Source organism: Microtus pennsylvanicus, chromosome 4 (assembly GCF_037038515.1).
Source record: "Microtus pennsylvanicus isolate mMicPen1 chromosome 4, mMicPen1.hap1, whole genome shotgun sequence".
NCBI lineage: Eukaryota > Metazoa > Chordata > Mammalia > Rodentia > Cricetidae > Microtus > Microtus pennsylvanicus.
The window spans coordinates 59975368-59995811 of NC_134582.1; the positions used below are offsets into that span (position 1 = coordinate 59975368).

Sequence of the window (20444 nt, forward strand, 5' to 3'; positions counted from 1 at the left end):
GTGCGGAAGGCGGAGCGAGGGAGGCGGGGCCCGCGGGAGCTGTGGCCGGGGAGGCGGGGCTAGGTGGAGGGAGGCGGAGCTAGAAGAAGGCGTGGTCATTAGGGGGCGGGACGTGTGGAAGATTGAACCTACTCGAAGGTGGGCGGAGCTAGTGGTGGAGCCGAGCTTCAGGGAGGTGAAGCCTGCGCTCCAGAGAGGTGGAGCTAGAGGCGTGGAGGCGGTATCCGAGCCAAAGAGGCGAGGCCCGAGGTGGGGAGGCGGAGCCTGTGCCCGACGGAGGCGGAGTCCTCGGTGGGAGGCGGGCACGGAGGCGGTGCCGGGGCGGGCTGCGCAGGCGTCCCTTGCACCTTGTTGATTAGTCAGTGCCGGGAGCGCTGCTATGGCGTTCCTCGGACCCGCGGCTCCTCCTCACACAGTGCTCGGGGCGGAGGCTAGGAGGGGGCCGAGGAGGAGGAGGCGGGCGGCCGGCCGCCGCAGCTGCAGAGCCGGGGCCAGGGGAGGCGGAGCGGGAGGCGCCGCAGCCAGCCGGACCGCCTGCAGTGCTCCCCTGGCTTGAGGGCGCGGGACGCCAGCCATGCCTCGGTGTGGCCGCTGAAGCCGGGCGCCGGAGTCCCCGCCGCTGTGCCTCGCTGCCAGGCTGCCCGCGGCGGGAGAGCGAAGCCGCCCGCCAGCCAGCGGTGGAGCGGGAGAGGGAGCGCGGGGCCGGGGGAGGCGGGGAAGATGGACCCGGTGCCCTCGTTGGGCTGCAGCCTCAAGGATGTGAAGTGGAGCCCAGTGGCTGTGCCGCTCGACCTGCTGGTCAGCACCTACCGGCTGCCCCAGATCGCGCGGCTGGACAGCGGTGAGTACCGGCGGGGCGCGCGGGTGCCAGGAAGGGTGGGTCCGGGGAGGGGGCAGTGTTCGCCCCTAGCCGTCTACTTGGCCTGCGAGGCTGCCGCAGCCCTGGCGCGTTGCTCTTCATTCCCCCCAGCCGCCGCCGCCGCCAGAAAGGTGCAAATCAGAACCCTTGTAGTGCAGTCAATAAGGGCACCTTAAAAAAAAATCAACATCGTGGAAACCTGCAGATAGTAACCTTGGACGCAAGAATTACTCAATCTGGGAACCCTGAAGTTTTCTTAGGCAACTTTCTGACAAAAATAATTGGGCTCTGGGTGGTATCTTGTTTGGGGTGCTCTCTCTAACCGGCCCGCTCTATGTCTGCCAAGAAGCTGCAGAAAAGCTCCCGGGTGACCCAATGAAAACGATCACGTTTCTTGGAGAGCTTTTATTACAGCTCGTCTATTCTGTTTAACACAACAACGAGTGATTTAGGGTTGTGTGCAAAAAAATGTCTTTAGCAGAAGTGATGGTATGCTCACGGTTAATTATTAGCTTAGCGCGCTTCCAGCTTAGAAAAAAAATATTTTAAGCCACTAAAACATATTGATTTGCAATCTGAGCTCTGAACCAAGAAATGCCTGTATTTCCTGAAACTGACCACAAGAAAACAGCCAAGAACACCCCCCCCCCCACACACACACACACAGATTATTCTGCACGGTGACATCTGCAAACAAATATGTAGATTGCTACTGTCAGTCAAGTGGACACCTTTATGTTTGAGAGTTATGACATTGGAGGGGACATTTTAAATGGTGTCTGTTTTTTTGCACTGTAACTTCACTGGGTTGGCTTCTTGGGATTTCAGATTGTAGGGAGAAGTCTGCTTTGCTGTAGGGCAGCGGGACCCGGGCTGGCAGCAGGCAGTGTATAGATAGAGCCTTGGTCACACGCAAGTCCGATTAAAACAGGTTTGAGCAGAAGATATCCTTTCTTCCAGCCACAGACGCTTGCCTTACACCTTGCTTTCTAGAGTAAAAGGGTGTTTCACAGGAGACACACAGATGTCCCCGAGGAAGACTTACTCTATTGCTTGTCTGTGGGGTTAGGTTAGACACTGGAAACACTGACAAGAGAATTAACATAGAGGAAAGTTGTGAGAGCAGGAGAACAACATTGGTATGCTTGCTGTCCTTGTCTGGTTGGTGGTGGTGGTTGTGGTGGGCACTGGGAATAACCTGGGAGTTTATAAACTAAGAACGAAGTGTACGATGATAATAACTGTTGAATCGAGGTGAGGACAGATGGCATATTGAGGCATTTCTACTTAGCATGGAGGTGGCGAAGTGTGTTGTGCTTTAATATGTATCTGCAGGTGTGTGTATGGTGTGTGTGTGTTTGTGCGTGTGCGTGCACAGTTTCATTTCCTCCTTCCCTGAGCAAAACTGTATGTTTTGGCAGGTTGTGAATCTTTACCTTTCCATTTCCAGACCTTCCCTCATCGCTGCAAACTCTGCCAAAACTTCCTAGCTAGGCAAGAGAGCACTGGTGCATATAGTATGCAAATCACTCAGCCTTCCTCCAAGTCAAAGTGCAAAGAGGCTGTGTATGAGCCTCAGACACAACTCTTAGTCTCATTATCCACTTTCCTATCCCTGTCATTCATTAAAAGGAGCTGAATCAGCACTGCGCTCACCCCACACTTCTTTTCAAATTAGGATGTGGGCTGCAAGTCTTAACACTGTGTCCTTTCAAGCCTCGGGATGGATTTTGATTACCATGTGTAATTTCAGTTCTTTATTGTAAATTCCTCTCGCGATTTCCGCACACCAAAGTCATACTTGTAGCCAGTACTACGGTGTCCCTGGTTATTTATTAGCCAATGCCATCTCCTTTTTGTTAGCATAGATTTTAATAGCTGCATAATATTCGATGGGAATGGCTATAACATATATCTATCTGGTTCCCTATTGGTGGACATTAAATTGTGTTTATATCTACTCCCTCGTTGATGGACCTAAAGTTGCTTCTTTTTCTTCTTCTCCTTCTTCTTCTTCTACTTCTCCCTCTTTAATACTTGTAAATCCTGAGATAATAAGCATTCCTATACGTCGGCTTCTTTTGGGGGTGAGAATGTATTCCTACCTTGCTGGAAGCACATGCGAATCCCTTTAAAACTGTGATACACTTGCCATTGCTCTCAAGACCAAGGGTTACTCATGCAAACATAGGCATTGTGGGAATACCACTGGCCCATATTCTTACTATGGTAGTTTACTCTTTATTTACTTCTTAAATCTTTGCTAATCTGATGGGATGGGGGACAATTATTTTAACAATTTAATTTGGGTAGACTTTAAAAGAGCCAAACCATAAATTCTTTACATTAACAAGTTTCACTGCAGTACTGAGGACAGGTTAAGGGCTTTGCTAGCATAGTTTAAAATGCCCCTGGTAAACTCACAGGCTTTGTAGAATCCTAATGTGGTGTGTATTTTTTTGACCAGTTTTAATGCTACGGGAATATTTTAGACACACACGAACACACAAACATCTGCTTAGACAGGAAAAGTAGTAATTTTTACAAATCATTTGCTTTAAAAGAAACCAGAAAGAAATGGAAAAGACATGCCACAAGTTGACATTATGCCAAGAGGAAGATAGGGTCCACCTTAAAGCTGTCGTGAAAGAACGCTGGAAGTTGGAGTCGGTCAGTGTTGATCATCGGAGCCTGCTGTATGTAGGCGTGTTTCCACATGTTGCACGCATTGTTTCTGCTCCTCAGCAGTCCTGCTTTAAGGATTTAGGGGGCCTGGACGCAGAGAACTTGAGCAATGAATTTCAGAATGAGCAGTGGGGTTTCCAGCAGCTTCTGTGCTGCCCCTTATCACAGGCTCCTGCGGAGAGGCAGCGGGATGGGGCGGGTCTGACTTCTGCTCTAAATAGCCTCACTGTGTCTGAAAGCTTGAGGACCAGAAAGTCAGTTTTTAAAGTGGTGTAGGCACCGAAGTAAGTGCTGGAGTTATCCATCGTAAGTAGATGACTTTCTGCTTCCCAAAGGAGTGGCTGAGAAGGGAATAAGGGAGGTTATAGAAGGAGAGAGAGGGAAGTGAGGGAAACAAGTGGTGTTTGGGGCTTGTATTTGTATCTGTTCAAATAGCTTCCTTGTACATTTACTATTTAAAAGGTAGTAACTCTACAATATGTAAAGAATTTTCCAATTCTTTGCGCAAGACAGGTCAGTTAGATGCATTCAACTTGATATGTTCAACGATGGAATTTTTTTTTGTTGGTTGTTTTTTTGTGTGTGTGTGTTTGTTTTTGATTTTGATTTTTGTGATAGGGTTTTTCTGTAGATTTGCTGCCTATCCTGGAACTAGCTCTTGTAGACCAGGCTGGCCTTGAACTCAGATATCCCGCCTGCTGGGATTAAAGGTATGTGCCAGTACCGCCCGGCTCAATGATGGAAATTTTAAATTTCATTTATTTGTGTGTGTGTGTGTGTGTGTGTGTGTGTGTGTGTTTGCACATGCATGCCACAATGCATATGTGATGGTCAGAGGAAAATTCGTGGGAGTCAATTCTCTCTTTCCAATACGTGGGGGAAAGAACTTGGGTCATCAGACTTGGCAGCAAGTGCCTTTACCTACTGAACCATCTTGCTAGCTCTCCTGTGAAGAAATTTGTCTTTGAGTGGTAAATACAATTGGTGAGACTTCCTGGGTCGTCCCCCCCCCCCCCGCCCCAAGTCTTTCTGGGGAACCCAAAAGAAAAGCCTGTATAGTGGTTCTCCCTGGGAGAGTTGATAGGATGGCTGCATTCAGCGAGGCCGACCCCAAGAATTGATTAGCTCACTGTTAGGTATTCTAAATGGTTGTAGTCTTGTAAATTCTTTGTAGGATCAGGGTCCACAAATTCATTCAGAGCCAGAAATACTAACTCTTGCTCCATTCCAGCAGTCCATGCCTAAAACCGGGACTGAAGAAGCTGCCCATTTTCAGTTCATCTTGTAGAAGTCCTAGCTCAGAGTTTCCTTTTCTCCCCTTCCTGTCCCTCCATCCTCCCTCCCCCTTTTTCCATTCCTTCCTTTCTCCCTTGCTTCCCCTCTCTCTCTTCCTTAAAGACTGTATGAACTCCTGTGCCCTAAGCACATTTTAAACTTGTTCTTTAAAAGTTTTCATCTTTGCTTTCAATGCAAAGAATGCTTTGTATTTTATAATATTCACATTTTAAGAAACATAGTTATTTCAAAAGCTCTAGTAACATCTTTATTTGATTCCCAATATGTCATATTTTTTTTATCATATTTGTTTTGTGTGTACGTGTGTATGTGTGTGTATGCTTATCCCCTGATGTGAGTGTGGAGGTCAGAGGACAGCCTGTAGGCATTGCTTCTCTCCTTCTACCTGGTAGGCCCCAGGGATCAGGCTTGGCAGCAGGTACCTGTTCCCATAGAGCCAATGGCTTTATTGATCACTTCTGTGACAAGTTCTGAAACAGAAAGAGTAAATTTAAATATAGAATTTTGTACTTTTTTAACCATAACACTTCAGAATTTGAAGGTTTCCAGATGTCAATAAAATAAAATGAGACAGTGTTATTCTGTGATGGGGCATGCGTGGTGTGTGTGTAGAGGTAAGAGGACAGCCGTGTGCTATGGGATTTCTCCTTTCATACTTCTTTATGTCAGCTCTCGGGCTTGAACCCAGGGCATCAGGCTTTTGTGGCAAGCACCTTTACCCATCAGAGCTTAAAGTAAAGAAAGGATTAGGGCTGGGCCTATTGTTTAGTGATAGAGTGCTTACCTGACACGCAAGAGGCCCTGGGCTCATTCCCGAGACACCCCTCACAGCATAGACAGAATTTCTTGAGGTAGAAAAATTATCACTCAGATATTGGTGACTTTCACCCCTCAATATGCACCAGTATTTCTGTTGTCTCCTTTGCTTATCCTCTTGCGATCTTTGTACCCCTGGCCAGTGTATTTGAGAAAGATCTGGGAGAAAACATCACATATGAGTTACTGGAATTTCGTGGGTAAAGGACCATTGAGGGGTAGGTGAAGAGCAGATTCCATCATCACAGACGTGGTCCCTGCAGGAGAAAAGTCCTTCCACCATAGTCATGGCCCAAGCAGAATGCCTTTTAAGTAGCTTTGTAAGTGAGGAATCTGGAAATACACCGGCCTGTAGTTTTGAGGAAACTTGGAAATAGTTGGTTTTACCTTTGAACAGTTTGAAGAATGCTGGTACAAGGATAGTAAAAAAAGAGGTCAAGGCTTTGTTTCCAAAAGGAAAAGGAAGTCCAAGGCTGCAGAAAATGATGGAGAGAGGAAAAAAGAAGGTGATATGAGTTGAAAACAGGTAAATAAAACAGCTCTAGTCTCCTGCCTCATTGTATTAGTTACTCTTTCCCCTCTGGGGCCCAGTATCAAGCCAGAAGCAACTTAAGGAAGACAAGGTTAACTGTGGCTCACAGTCTGAGGGATGTTAGTCATCCTGGGAGGAAGGCCTAGTGATGGGGGCATGCGCTGTGGTCGCAGGAGCTTGTGGAAGCTGCTTGCTCACATCCCTGCGATCAGGAAGCAGAGAGGGATAGGAGACACCCGGATGGCTTTCTTCTTCACTTTTATTTTCAGACTGGATCCCAGCCCCAAGTGGTGCCTCCCACATTCAGAGTAAGTCTTTTCCCTGTAGCTGATTCTTTCTGGAAAAAAGCTAACATATACACCCCAAGCATGTCTCAGTAATAAGTCTGGTCATGTTTATTAATCCAGTCAAGCTGACTATGGAAATTAACTATTGTATTAGCTATGGGGGAAGTCCATTCTGATTCTATGCCTTGGGGTATTGGGTAGTGGGAACTTGGGTTTAGCATTGTGCTGAGTTGTTCTGTGACTTTTATCAGTTATGCACCTGGAGACTGTAGAAGCAGAAATATGAACAATTAGACCCCCCAGTGGGCTCCAAATGGCTGCTTGCAAATGTCAGAGATCCTTCTAAATCCATGCTCTGCCTTTGAAATTCATGTAAGTTCTGACACAGTGCTCTGTGATTGATGTGTGTGTGTGTGTGTGTCTGTGTGTCTGTGTGTGTGTCTGTGTAATGTTGCTTTGTTAAACTAGCAACGTAAAAATATTGCCCCAGAAGGCATATATACTTATCTAGGGCTTCATTTCTCTCTGGCAGTCTGTATTTCCAATATAAAGGGTGTATATATAAGCCCAGGGAAGATAAAAATGATGCTAAATGATGTTGAATTTGGAGTCAAGAACTCTCTTGTACAATCTTGATCAGGTTTCTTCATTTCTTTCATTTGTAGTTTTTTTCATGGAGGAAAAATAGACATACCTGCCTCTGATGTGTCTTGTAAATGGGTCTATAATATTAACTAATATTCTTTAAGACTATACTATGTAATTCCCTATTATAGATATTAGAATTATAGGAGTGAGAAAAACTTTGGAGCCAGCAGTCTTGTGTATCTACTTATTTGGGGTGTTAATGTGAATAGCATATATGAATAACATGTATGTTGCATAATATCATATATGCGTATTTAAGATTGGCATAGAGATGCTTATATGCTTTCAAAGGGAGGCTTCTGCACATATCTGAGAGTGCAGAAGGAACCAATAGATTGTAGTACACTTATACAGTAGAGGGAGGAACAGAAATGCTCCAAGTGGCTGAGCCTGGTTCCTTCTGTGAATTATAGATACCTAGATATCTGCAGGTTATAAAAAGAACTAAGTCTTCATCAGTGTGAAAGTGTTATAAACTAACTAAAGGTTTGGCCAGGAGGGCTGAAGTCAGGAAGGATTTTTAACTGAATCCAGTCATGTGGTACCAAAGTAATGAGCTGAGGCATTTAAACATTCGAGTGTATGTTTACATGGTTTGGCTATCAGTGGTCTTTTTAGTGCCTATAGTTACTTTTGTATATAAGGTACATGGTGGGAAAGCCGGTTTAATGTTCTCTCATACACCGTATACTTCTAGGTTTTCCTAGTTCTCCCTTACTCTGATTACTGGCCATGTCTAAAAGTGATGAACTCAGGATGGGAGAGGATGTTGTCTTAGGCAGTGGAAGGTGATAAACATTTAGATCCAAGAGGCGAGGGTGGCCATAGCTACTTTAGTGTCTTTGTATTCAAGAACCGTGGTTGTTTTGAAAGTCTTACATGAAATGCATTTCCACACTGGCATTGAGAATCTGGGAAAATGCTTCGACTGCTGTGATCGTCTGCATCATCAGTTGAAGAGGGAGTATTTTGGGTCTCTTTCTCTCATTGGCTGCCTTACTAAAATAGCCAGTTCTTGTAGGCCAGCTTGCAAACTCATTTATTTTTGTTGGCTATCCCTGAGGGATCTGTCTTTTCACTTACTAAACCACAGCTCGTGGAAGACTCGTAAACTCCCTCTGGTCTTAACAGGACCCTCAGTCTTTAGTACACCAGCTCTTATGTACAAAATGAAAAGTAACTCCCATTCATGGTTACATATTTTATCATTCTTGAAGAAGATGCAAAATACCTGCTAAAACATTTTACATTTCTAGAAATTAATTCTTCAATGGAGTATAAGCCTCCCCCACTTCCCTACCCACTTCTACTCTGAAATCCACAAGAATCTTTTCCCCAACTTCAGGTTAATGTTACCTAGAACTCATTTTATTATCTCTCAGTTCCTCACACAGACCCCATCATATGGGAGACTCTGGGTAAGCATTTAACAAATGAATGAGCAAATCTCAGTGTTAGTAACTGTGTGGCCTTAGACATCTGCAGGCCTGTAATAGCAGTTCACCTTGTCCCATTTGAGGCAGATATTATATTATTAAGTTTATAAATTAGAATCAACCTTCTAGGCAAGCAACAAGAAAAATAAGAAACTCATAGACCATCATAATTTATAAGACAGTGGTTTATGGAGCTGTTAGTTATAGTATTTTAAGTAAATTCTTTTTAGAAATTGTGACTTATTTTTAGGCTAAATAAAAGTTTACTGACTAAATAAATCAACTGTCATGCTAACATGAAGGTGACTGTCCATGTTGCATGGGGACATGCCTTTGAATTTTAAAACTTTGATGTCAATAGTGCTCACGTGATCCCCTTGTTTGTACTAGAATGCTGTAATCCTTGAGACTGGTCATCTCTTACCTCTAGAAAGGCCCAGTGAGGTAACCATCTCTCTAGCTGCCCAGGATCTCATCATGGACACTAGCAATTTTATTTCTTAGCAAAGCAAACCACTTGGTTCAAATGTGCCACAAGACTATAGTTGCTAATTTGAAGCAGTTGTTTCTTCCTAGAATAGCCATAAAACTGACTGTAGTGTCTTAATCCCAGACAATGAGTTTCCTTTTATGCCCTTGAAGGAGTATTCTGTCATAGGAAAGGAAGGAAAAACAACACTCGCAAGCCCTTTGCAGGACTGTGGATGAATTGCCTTACAATACAGGGCAAGTCATTGTAATTGATTCTGCTAATTGTTAAACCCAGATTGAAGTATTTAAACACCACTTGGGCTTGGATGGCTTAATGGTTGTTTAATAAGTACCATGTTATTGAATTTAAAATGCAGTATGAATTCCTTCCCACTGTGGAGATGTTTGTTATTCTGGGTAACACTGAGCTTGCACTGAGGATTGTTGGGAGTGGGAAAGGTTTAGAGAGATTGTGTGTGCTGGTTAATTTTCTGAGCGTGATACAAAGTTTCTTCAGCCACACACTTTTATTTTCTTTATTAAGGTGATAGTTTCTTTAATAACAAATTTTAAAATATTGGAAATGAAACATGCTATTTTTCTATCAAGGGACTAGATTTATATATCTCAAAATAATAGTCAAGAGTCACCCCCTTTGTGTTATTTTTGTTGCGTTTGATCACGTCTACTTGCGTTTAGGCAGTACGAACACTGGCTATTGTGGAGACTGTCTTCCATTCATAAAAAGGTTGAAGAATTTCTGAGAAAACCTTTCATGACACATGATCATCTGTCTCTGCAGATGCTGTTTCTTCTGTAAGTGATGCTCACTGTCAATTACCTTCTCCTATAGTCACCAAACACCAGTGAGAGTGGTCAGAACCAAGGGACTAGCATATGCCCACTCCTCCGTCATTTCTGAGCCTTAGTCTCATGCTCTCAGCTCTTATTTCAGACAGTTTCAGGGTGTTCACATTTAGAAGAATTCAACATTCATTTTTACCTTGGGGCATCCCGCAGAATCAGTCAACTCCAGGCCCAAGTTAAAAAGCAACTTAATGAGTTGAGAGAGAGGCACATGTGCATATGTGAGAGCGAGGTGCCCTAGAAGGTTCAAATTACCTACTTAAAAATAACAAGTAACAGAAAGCTGTGTTAAGAGGCTGCCCTTATTTTTTTCTGTTTATTTTGGTCCCATGTTTTGGTCAGTTAAGATGGAGTCAGAAGATAGGTTTGGCAGTAACTTCAGAAGCTCATTTATCATAGTTATGTATATCAGTCAAGGTTAATTTCAGTCATGCATCACAAGTTGAAAATTACACACACACACACACACCACAGGGACTTAACACAACATGGAAAAGCCTATTGGTGTGTTGTCCAGGACTGACACACCAGGTTCAGAGTTGAAAATTTACACCGTTCCTCTGTCTTTCTGCTTTGCCTGCTTCAGGCTGTTGTCACTGTCAGGGTGACCTCATGTTTCTGAATGGCTGCTGGAGCCGTAAGTTATTTTGTCTGCGGCTCACATAGCAAGAAGGGCCAAGGGGTATGTTCTAGTTCCTTGCCACATCTCGCTCACATCTCATTGGTCAGGACGTTGGCACTTCGGCATGGAAGTGTCAGAAGGCAGAGTTGAAGTCTGACTTCTGACGGAGGGTCCCTATGGCAAGAGATGGGTGCACTGGGCATGAGGGACCGCCTGTTACTCAGAAGGGTTTTAGAGCAGCCGTGGCTCCCTGAGATCTCCCTTGTATTTAAGAAGCCTGTTTGCTTGCTTGTTTGTTTGTTGGGGGGTGGTAATTAGGACTTACGCATGCTAGGCAAGTAATCTACCATGAGCTACATCCCCAGCCAAGAAACTCTGTCATTAGAGCTGAGAATGCTGTACCAAAAGCAGGCCTCAAAGAGTTATGCGTCTGTAGGAACGGTGGCTGGGGCACACCCCACCTTATTCTACAAAGGGTTATGCATTTATTAGGGTCAGTGGCTACAGCACACCCCACCTTATTCTTGCTTCCACTTGTATACTTTTTACTTTCTCTCTGACTGATGCACTCGTGGGATTAGCTGTATAATATTTGAGAGACATTTTCCCCCTATTCTGGTCCCTTGACCAGAAAGATGTGACAGTTGTAATTAAAACAGTATTTTCTATTTTCCTTGTTACAGGCAATTTTGAAAATATAGAAAAAGAAGGCAGAGTGAATATTGGCTTTAAACTCGAAGGTCATATTGGTTGTTAGATAACAACTGGTATTTGGCAGATATGTAAGACAGATGTGGAATGTAAAGAAAATACATGTAAACGTGGGACCAGCCTGTACATCACTCAGACGTGCACACTGCTGCGCTATACTTTATTATTTCTGGAAGGTAGAATTATTAACGTTAATGGACTTGTGCCTTGCCAGTAAATCATCATTAGTTTTTTTCACCATTTTCCTGCTGTAAGACATGCCTTTTGAGTGTGCTGTTTTTGAGAACATATTTGTATTTACATCGGTCAGTTTCTTATCATATTATTCTTTGAGGCTCCCAGAAGCAAAAGTGTTGCTTTTAGATTGTGAGGTGTTGGTAAATCACAGCTAGGAATGTTTAGACACATGGTTCCCAACCTTCCCAATGCTTTCACCTTTTCATATAGTTCCACATGTTATGATGACCACCAACCAACAGTTATTTTCGTTGCTACTTCATAACTGTAATTTTGCTACTGTTATGGATCATAATATAAATATCTGATATGTTGGCTATCTGATGTGGCTTCCAAAAGGGGGCCATGACCCACAGGTTGAGAACCACTGGTTGAGCCCAGGATGAGTAAACTTGTCACTTTGTATGTCATTTCTTATTCTCTGTTAATTTAGATAATTTAAAAAAAACATACTTTTTCCATTTGTATTAGTGTTTCTTTGGTTACAGTTAAATTAGCTTCAATAATAAACTTTTTTGTGAATTTCTTGGGATTTTTATTCAATTAAAATTTTTTTGCAAAGATCTTGTGATCATAATAAGAAAAATCTTAATGCACTTTATGTTGTTTTCTATGGAATATTTATGGATAATCTCAAGTTTATCAGAAGTTAGTCATTTTCTAAATTTTCTTTCCATTTTTTTACTGTTAAATAGTCGTTGCCTCTGTTTTTGTAATCGAATAGTTATGATTATTTAAAAATACCGCATGCCTTCTCTTTTGCATGTAATCCATAACATGCCCAAAGTGATGTGTGGGCCAGCTGGGTGAGCCAGAACATGGTTCCAGCGTGTTACAGCCATGAGTGTAAGCACTGGTACTTCAGGATGAATGACAGCAGGGCACTTCAAGACGTGGGGACGAACAAATGCAAGAGCTTGAATGTCATTGTCTTCTGGTGAACATCTGTGCAAACGCTGTCTTCACCATGCTGTCTGTGGAGAAGGGAGTCAGGAAAGCCTGGCTCAGGTCTCTCAGCCAGTGATTGACAGAAAAGAAAATATTATCTCAGTCTGCCAACTTTGCACTGAAGGGCTTTACAAGCAGCTGTATCTATCAGCGTGGAGAGGTGACAGTTTTGAAAGAGAATCTTTTATTGCCAGAGGAAACGTCTCAAATTTACTACATCGTGGCTGAGGAAGCTCATCCCAGCCTTCTATGTCTCTCCTTTTGTTCTCCCTTCCGTCCTCACCCTTTGGTCTTCGTAGACTCCGCTGGAAGAGAGTAATCTGAGTAGCTTATGCACAGATTAGTACTCTGATATCGAAGGAGTTTCAGGCTAAGCAGAGCCTAAAGAGTAGTGACCTTCACCTAGCTTATTTCATCCTTTACATCAAGTCTTCCTACCCTTGAAACCTTGCCTGCCCATTTGTCTTAGTCATTGTCTTATTGCTGTGAAGAGACATCATGATCAAGGCAGCTCTTATAAAAGAAAACATTTAATTGGGGCTTTGCTCCCAGTTTCAGAGAGTTAGTCCATTATGATCATGGTAGGGAGCATGGCAGCAGGCAGGCGTGGTGTGGCAGAAGTAGCTGAGAACTGCATCCTGATCTACAAGCAGAGCGAGACTCTGAGCTTGGCATAGGCTTCTGAAAGCCCACCCCCAGGGACACACTTCCTCCAACAAGGCCACACCTCCTAATTCCTCTAATCCTTTCAAATAGTGCCACTCATTGGTGACTAAGCATTCAGATCTATCTATGGGGCCATTCTTATTCAAACCAGCAGATTGTAATCTACTTAATCCAGTGTGTGTTCTTCATACTAGCTCTGCATTCACCCGCTGTCACCGTTTACCCAGACACGTACGCAATCCTGTCACTGTTTAATAAAAGTTGACTGCTTTTATTAAAAAAGGATTAAAAGTGTGCACCACCACACCCAGCTTCATTCTCTTTGATTGGAAATCCCGGTAATTAGCTCTCCAAACCTCCTTGTCATTGATTTCACTGTTTTCCAGAATCTTCTAGTTTGTGTCTGCTCCTCTCTACCACCTCTCATATCATCGTCTTCGCAAATGTTATGATGTCGCAATCAAGCAGCAAACTTTGCAGTGGGGGAGAAAAGAATGAGTCTCACATCAGATTCAAAGCCCAGATGATAGAGTGAGTGGGTTTGATTTAATAAGGGTTGATAAGACGAAGTCCGAGAAGTCTCGCACAATTCTTACTCTGTCACATTCTCGTGTGGGAATACCACTTCCCCAAGGCTGTGTCAACCTTAGTTTAAGATGTTCTTACCAGCTTAATGGATGTAAGTGAAATGAGGTCTTATTGTTACATACATACATAAATCTCTTCTCTGAGAATCAACGTGTGTGTGTGTGTGTGTGTATGTGTGTGTGTGTGTGTGTAGGTGCATACAGAGCATGGTGTGTGCATATGGAGGGCAGAGGACACTTGTAGGAGTCTGTTCTCTCACTTTTTTGTGAGGGTCCCTGGGAATGAACTCAGATCATCAAGCTTGGCAGCAAGGGCCTTCAACCACTAAGCCATTTCACCACCCTTCTAGGTAGGATTTGTATTCTCTGGGGACATTTTTATTTACACTTATTGTATCTGCTGACCATGTATTATTCCATTTAACAGATTTTAACTTTTACACAAATAGACATCTTTAATCCTGATTAAGAAAATCCACCCAGAAACATAGATTGTGTGTGTAGTCTTTTAGATGGTTTAGGAAGATTTGAAATTTTCAAATATGTCTTCAGTCCATCTGGAATTAATTTTTGCATATGATGTAAGATTTCTATTTTCTTACAGGCTGTTGTTATGTGAGCCTAGTTATTAAAAAAATCTGTTTACCCACTGATATGAGCTATCTTTGTTGAATTTATTTTGCTTTTTAACAGTAGGAAAACACACTTGAGCCGCACCTGTCTTTCAGAGATTACCATGGGCTGTGTTCCAAGAACATAAAAGGTTAATGAGATCTGAAAACAATCTCTTTATTCCCTAAAGAAAAGTCGTAGAAGACCTGTCTCTCTAGTATTGACGTATTCTTCTCATCCAGTGGCCATGGGAGATCCAATATTTGTTTGTGCAAAGAAAAAATTAAATTCCTTTTGAAGCAGGGCTGCCCTGGTGAGGTCTGGAAGCGATAGGAACTTGTTAAACGCCGTCTGGAAGCAGAGTCCAGATGCTTTGGCAGTAGGCTTTCCCTAGGGACGAGTTTGTTTTACATTGATTCTCTACTAAGCTGCTGTGTGTGTGTGTGTGTGTGTGTGTGTGTGTGTGTGTGTGTGTGTGCGTAAGAGGAAGGGATGTGGGAAGAATCAATTTAAGAGGAGGTTTACAAGTCGTACTCACTTTTAGATTCTGTAATTAAGCGTGTAGTTCTCTTATTTTCCGTACAAACAAGGGCACACTATTCTCAATGTGTATGCATCTACTTCCCTCAGACTCCATAGTGACCTACTTCTGTCCATTTTGAAAGACTTAAGTTTCTCTTACATTTTATCTCTCCCAAAATAATTGTTAGCATTGTCTTCCTAATTCCTTTAAATCACTCTTGCAGAGGCCAGAATTAAACCTTTTTAGAAGAGATGTAGAACAATGTGGGCCTCATACCTCAGGTTCAAAATTCATAGTGTTTGCATAAATAATGAAAGTATTCTCTGAAACTTTGTTTATTGCATGTGTCTTGTGCAAAATTTCAGCAGAGCCACAACTCTGAATTTCCTGAGGAAATTTATAAAGCTGGAATAGTGTGTGCTTAAATATTTTATTCCATTCTAGATTTGTATTCTCGGCTGTGGGCAGAGATCCAAGCTTCCCATCTATCACAGGTTGCACAGGGACTAGTGTTGATGTCCCACTTGGTAGATCGAAATCCAGGGGAATGGCTCTATTTCAGGCTCGTTGAGATCATATGATGTGTACACACGTGCACACACCTCATTCTTCACACTGCAGTCTTCTAGCAGGTTCTGGGCAAGGAAAACATCTCAGCTCCAGAACCTCTTTCCTTCCTGCAAGAGCTCTAAGTTCTGCTAATTTAGAGACCTTCAAAACTTTTCCTTGTATATATGTTCCTTATATGTGGGTGGTCCTGGGTTACATAAGTCATGTTCATACAAATGTACATTCTAGAGTTTTTCTAAGGCTCTGATTTTTTTCACACTCAATTCTCAAAGGCATCCATCTATTAGCTGAGATTATTTATGTGTATTGGCATAATAGAAAGAAATTGGATAGATGAAGACAATGTAGTGTTGAAATTTCGCAGGTGGATCATTGATATTTGTCTAAACTATTTCATCGAAAGCTATTTACATTTTTCAGTGTGTTGTGGGAGAATATTCCAAAACAGATACTAATATATTCATTGATTCTAAAATGCATGTTTTAATTAGAATGTGCTTTATGGTGTGGCATAGTTGAATCGGTGGTGTTTGTTCTGTCTTAGTTGTTGTAAAATGATGATTATCCTACATCACAGATGTTGACATCCCAGATGGCATGAATTATAGCCATTCTATAGACTGTCTTTCAGACAAGTCATGCAGTGTTGAGAGCAAACATATGAAACAGGGTGTGAATGCCCCAGTAACAGGCAGGATATAATCCAAGCTGAAGTCAAGGAGCAATCCCCCAGAGGCCCTCTTAAAGGCTTAGACCTCATCATGGTATTGTAAGGAGATCATGGGAACTCTGAAAGGTAGGCATTAATGAAGATACTTCTGGTCACTGTGCTGTGCCATTGAGTGGAGTAGAGGGACCTCATATCCTCTCCCTCCTTTTTGCTTCCTGGCTACAAAGTCATGGTTTTATGCCATGATGTGCTGCTGTGGCCTGGCCATGGGCCCCAGAGTAACAGAGGAACCGACAGAGTAGACCCTCCAAAGTTGTAAACAAATATAGATTTTTCTTATAGGCTCTTTTCTTATTTTTTTTTTTGTTTGTTTGGTTTTATAAGAGAGTTTCCCAGCAAAGCTCTGGCTCTCCTGGAACTCACTCTGTAGTCCAGGCTGGCTTCAAACTCAGAGATTCTCCTGCTTCTGCCTCCCCAGTGCTGGAATTAAAGGCATGCACCACCAGCACCTGGCGTAAGTTGATTATTTCAAGTAAGTATCTTTATAGTAACAGAAAGATAACTAAGAGGAAAACTATTAGGATACGTGTGTGTGTGTGTGTGTGTGTGTGTGTGTGTGTGTGTGCACATGTGTGCAGTACATCTGTGTGTGGAGGTCAGAGAACAGCTCTTGGGAGCTGATTTTCTCATGCTGACTTATGGGATCCAGGTATCAAACTCAAGTGCTCAGGGCTGTGCACAAATACCCCTCCCCTCAGAACTGTCTCACCACCCCAAGGCCTCCTTTTGTGGTCTAGTATATGATACACACAAGCATACTAACAAAGTAGTGCGTTAAATGATGCTCACCCCATCCTAAGTGACAAGGCTATGTCTAATCCCTTTTTATGTTATGTTTCTTAGATAAAGTCTTTGCAGATGTATTTGGCAATCCTGAAGTGAAGGTACCACCTGATTGGAATGTAAAACCACAGGAGGCTTCCTTCTAAGAGGAGGGAGGAGAGCTTAGAGAGATTTGGAATGGAGTAGCAGTGGGACCATGGAGACAGAAAGAAGCTGGAGAGAAGGTTATATAAGTCAAGATTTACTTGGTACCATTAGAAGTGAGTGAGGCAGAAAACAGAAGTAGAAACTTCATAGGAGTGTCGTCCTGCTCAGTAATTAATTTGGGGTTTGGCCCCCAGAATGGGGAAGGAATAAATCTCTGTTGTTTTAGACTACCCAGTTCATATTAATTTACTATAGCACTCACGGGAAACTGCTGGGCCTACATGTACACACAAGCATATGGACACACACAAGTTTTGCTGACCTATAGTTAAGTAAAATGCTAGGATTTTAAAAATAGAAGTTATAAATATAGACTTTACCCTAACATCCATCAATGGGATGTGTGAGTGGGAGTATGGTATGTGGTTTACACAATGCTATTCATTTACAAACTATAGCTCATGAGCCCTGCTATCTGATACACACAGTACCAAGAGCTAGGAGCACAAAGATAAATAAATGTCGACCCAATCTTCCAGAGGCTCACAGGCCCACTGGGTAGGTAGGTTCCTAGACAGTTAAATGTTAACTTGTGATAGGCAGAGATGGAACCTCATCTCAGAGGTCAGTTAATTTTGCCAGGGACTCTTGAGCAGCTTCTCAGAAAGCGTCGTTTGACCAGTGAGCTAGTCAGTGAAGTATGAATAGAATTTTGCCCTGTTTAGAACAGGCATAATTGTATTTCTGACAGAGGTTCAGAACAGCCGAAACGCAGGCATCTCAGAGAGGAAATGAGACCCTAAAGACAAGCTGGAATGAGACTTGGAAGAGCTCTTACATACTGAAGTTTGCCTGTCACCTGTGGCCGCACAGGTAGCCCTTAATCCCGGGCTCCCTTCCAAAGCACATGTGACAGTGGATACACTGGAGTCCCTAACTGTGATGATTTCTTTGCCAAAACTGCAAATAATACAGTGATCCATATTATAAAGACTAGGTAAGCCACACAGGTCGGAAACAAGTTACCAAACGGAGCTGAAAACCATTAGAGGGCCACAAGTGTAGCAGGTATCTAGATTAATTTTTTATAAGGATCATTTTCATTATTTTGGAAGATCAGGCATAAGAACGAATATAATCTTCAAGAATATTTCTCAAAGAATCAAACATTCTCTCAGAATCAAAATAGGATTATGTAGCCAAGAAACAAAGCACCCATTAGCCCAAGCCTGCTGTGGAGAAGTGTGCAGGGTGGTGGCACCGACTTGCAGCTGAGTCCTGCAGCATAGGTGATCGGCTGCGAGGAGAAGTGGGAGCTCTAGCTAGGCCCGAGGTCACTGGCTTTGGTGCCAGTACTGTATCAGAGGTGACCATTCCCCAAAAAGCAGGGGGCTGCTGAGTGTTAGTGAAAGACAGCTCCAAAATCGCACTTTTCAAACAGAAAAGGTCAGGCTGTGGATCCAAGTGTGGAAAAGTAAAGCATGTGGTAGCTTGTGCCACCCCCAGGTCAGTCCCTAGCATTCACATAACTGAATACGTAATGCCTCACAAATTGACTACTCCACAGCCTCCTCCCACTGTGGGTCCCAGGTTTGGAGTTCCCAGAAGTGTGTGTCCACATTGTTGAAGCAGGAGAATAGTAGGCACGTCTCACGGAAGTGATGTACCTCAGGTCACTGTTACATGCCATTGTTAGAGAACTGGCCTCACACATTTAGCTTTCAAGATCCATGCCATCTGCATGTGTCAAGAATGACTCCAGTGTTGGTTATGGTGGGAGATATGGGAAGACAGCATGATTATCTGCAGGCATGCGGGAGTATTTTAGGGAAGGTGTGTTTCAAAGTTGGGGAGTTTGCATCTTGAGAGACCAGGGCAAGAGAAACGGAACTAGGAGTTTGAATGCAGTGGTCATAAATCAAGTGAACGTAATAACAGGTGAGACTGGAGCCACTTCGGAGGTGGGAAAAGACCAAGGTTGATAAACTTGTGGAGACAGATGTTGTGACCCTGAAACCCTGTATGCTTTGTAGCAGCTGACTATAACTTTTTACATTTTATCTAGTGCTTGCCCTAGGGTTGGATGAATCACTTAAACAGAATGTGGCTTTTGTAGACTCCCAAATTGCTGACTGGTGTTGGGTGATTTAAAGGGTGTCTTTAGATTTTGCAGGAAGCTCTCCACAGTTTTTCAGCCCAGCAGGAGAGATGATACCTAGCAAAGGGTATCACTGTCAGTTGGAACGGAAGAAGACTAGTTATATGTCGATTGATACCAAGATCACTGAGTACTCAGAAAATTTGAATGCCTTCATTTTCTTTCCTGTCTGCCTCAGACAGCGAGATAGGCTTATCCTTGCTGTAATGATGTTCTTTTTATAGCTTCAATTACTGGCAAAGGGAGGTAGTTAATAGCAGTTTTCCCTACAGACTGGGGTTCAGACATAAGACTTGCATTTCCTATTCTCCATTCTCTCAAAAGGTTTTTCACATTTGCCTGCTGACCTCCATAGGGGGTCTACACTAGAGTACTCACTTTTAAAACGTTTTGTGTGTACACATGTAATTAATTACTATCACTAAGTCAAATCTCCTTTATTCAAAATTGTGTATTTATCAGAAAAATGAAGAAATAGCCTGGCCCTGCTACATGCTCCCAGTCTTTTTTCCTGAAACAAGTTCTCATGTATCGTGTAGCCGAAGCTAGCCCGAAACTCACTCTCTATGTCCAGGATGACTGCAGGCTCCTGATCCTGTTTAATGTGATGTCAGGGATTCAATTCAGGGCTTCCTATGTGTTAGACAAGTACTCTACCAGCTGAGCCACATCCTGAGCCCATCATTATCTTTTAATGGAAAGTTTGAGGCATTGTGATAGCAGTAATGATGGTAAAATGACAATTCCAGCCTTCACAGTTGGAGCAATCAATGTTTCATTAACTTTCTACTTTCTGATAGCACTATGAGTGACTGAAAGAAGTTTAAGTAGAAAGCTAGCTTTTACTTTTTGTGCATATAGGTGATATATATGCATCATATGTGTAACACACTATATGCATCATATATGTGCATCATACACACACACACATACACACCCCAAGATGGAATAATTATACATCCATAAAAAAGGGGGCATTCAACAAAGGATCCACATGAACACAAAACAAGAAAATCGGTGTTAAATTCTATTACATTGAACTTTATAGTTACCATGCTGATCTTTCCAGAAGGCAAACTGGAAGCAGAATTATAGGAAGTACAAAATTAGCTTCAGTCCAGTCTTTAGAATAGATCAACATGCCTTGTCAGTGAGGAAGGAATAATACCACCTGCTTTGTTAACCATTTGTCTTCATTACATGTAATTAAAACTTAATCTCAATATTGTTATTTTTCTACATTTTAATTGTGA

General features: G+C 42.8%; 1 protein-coding gene across 2 annotated transcripts in view; it reads left to right on the forward strand.

Annotated features, from left to right (window-relative positions):
* The first annotated feature begins 370 nt into the window (after positions 1-370).
* Positions 371-20444, forward strand: part of Garem1 (GRB2 associated regulator of MAPK1 subtype 1) — a 180199-nt gene continuing 160125 nt past the window's right edge. For both annotated transcript variants that reach the window (XM_075969233.1, XM_075969234.1), the window contains exon 1: positions 371-841. In XM_075969233.1, coding sequence (XP_075825348.1) covers positions 721-841 — 121 coding nt within the window. In that variant the 5' untranslated portion in view covers positions 371-720. The remainder of the gene's footprint in view (positions 842-20444) is intronic.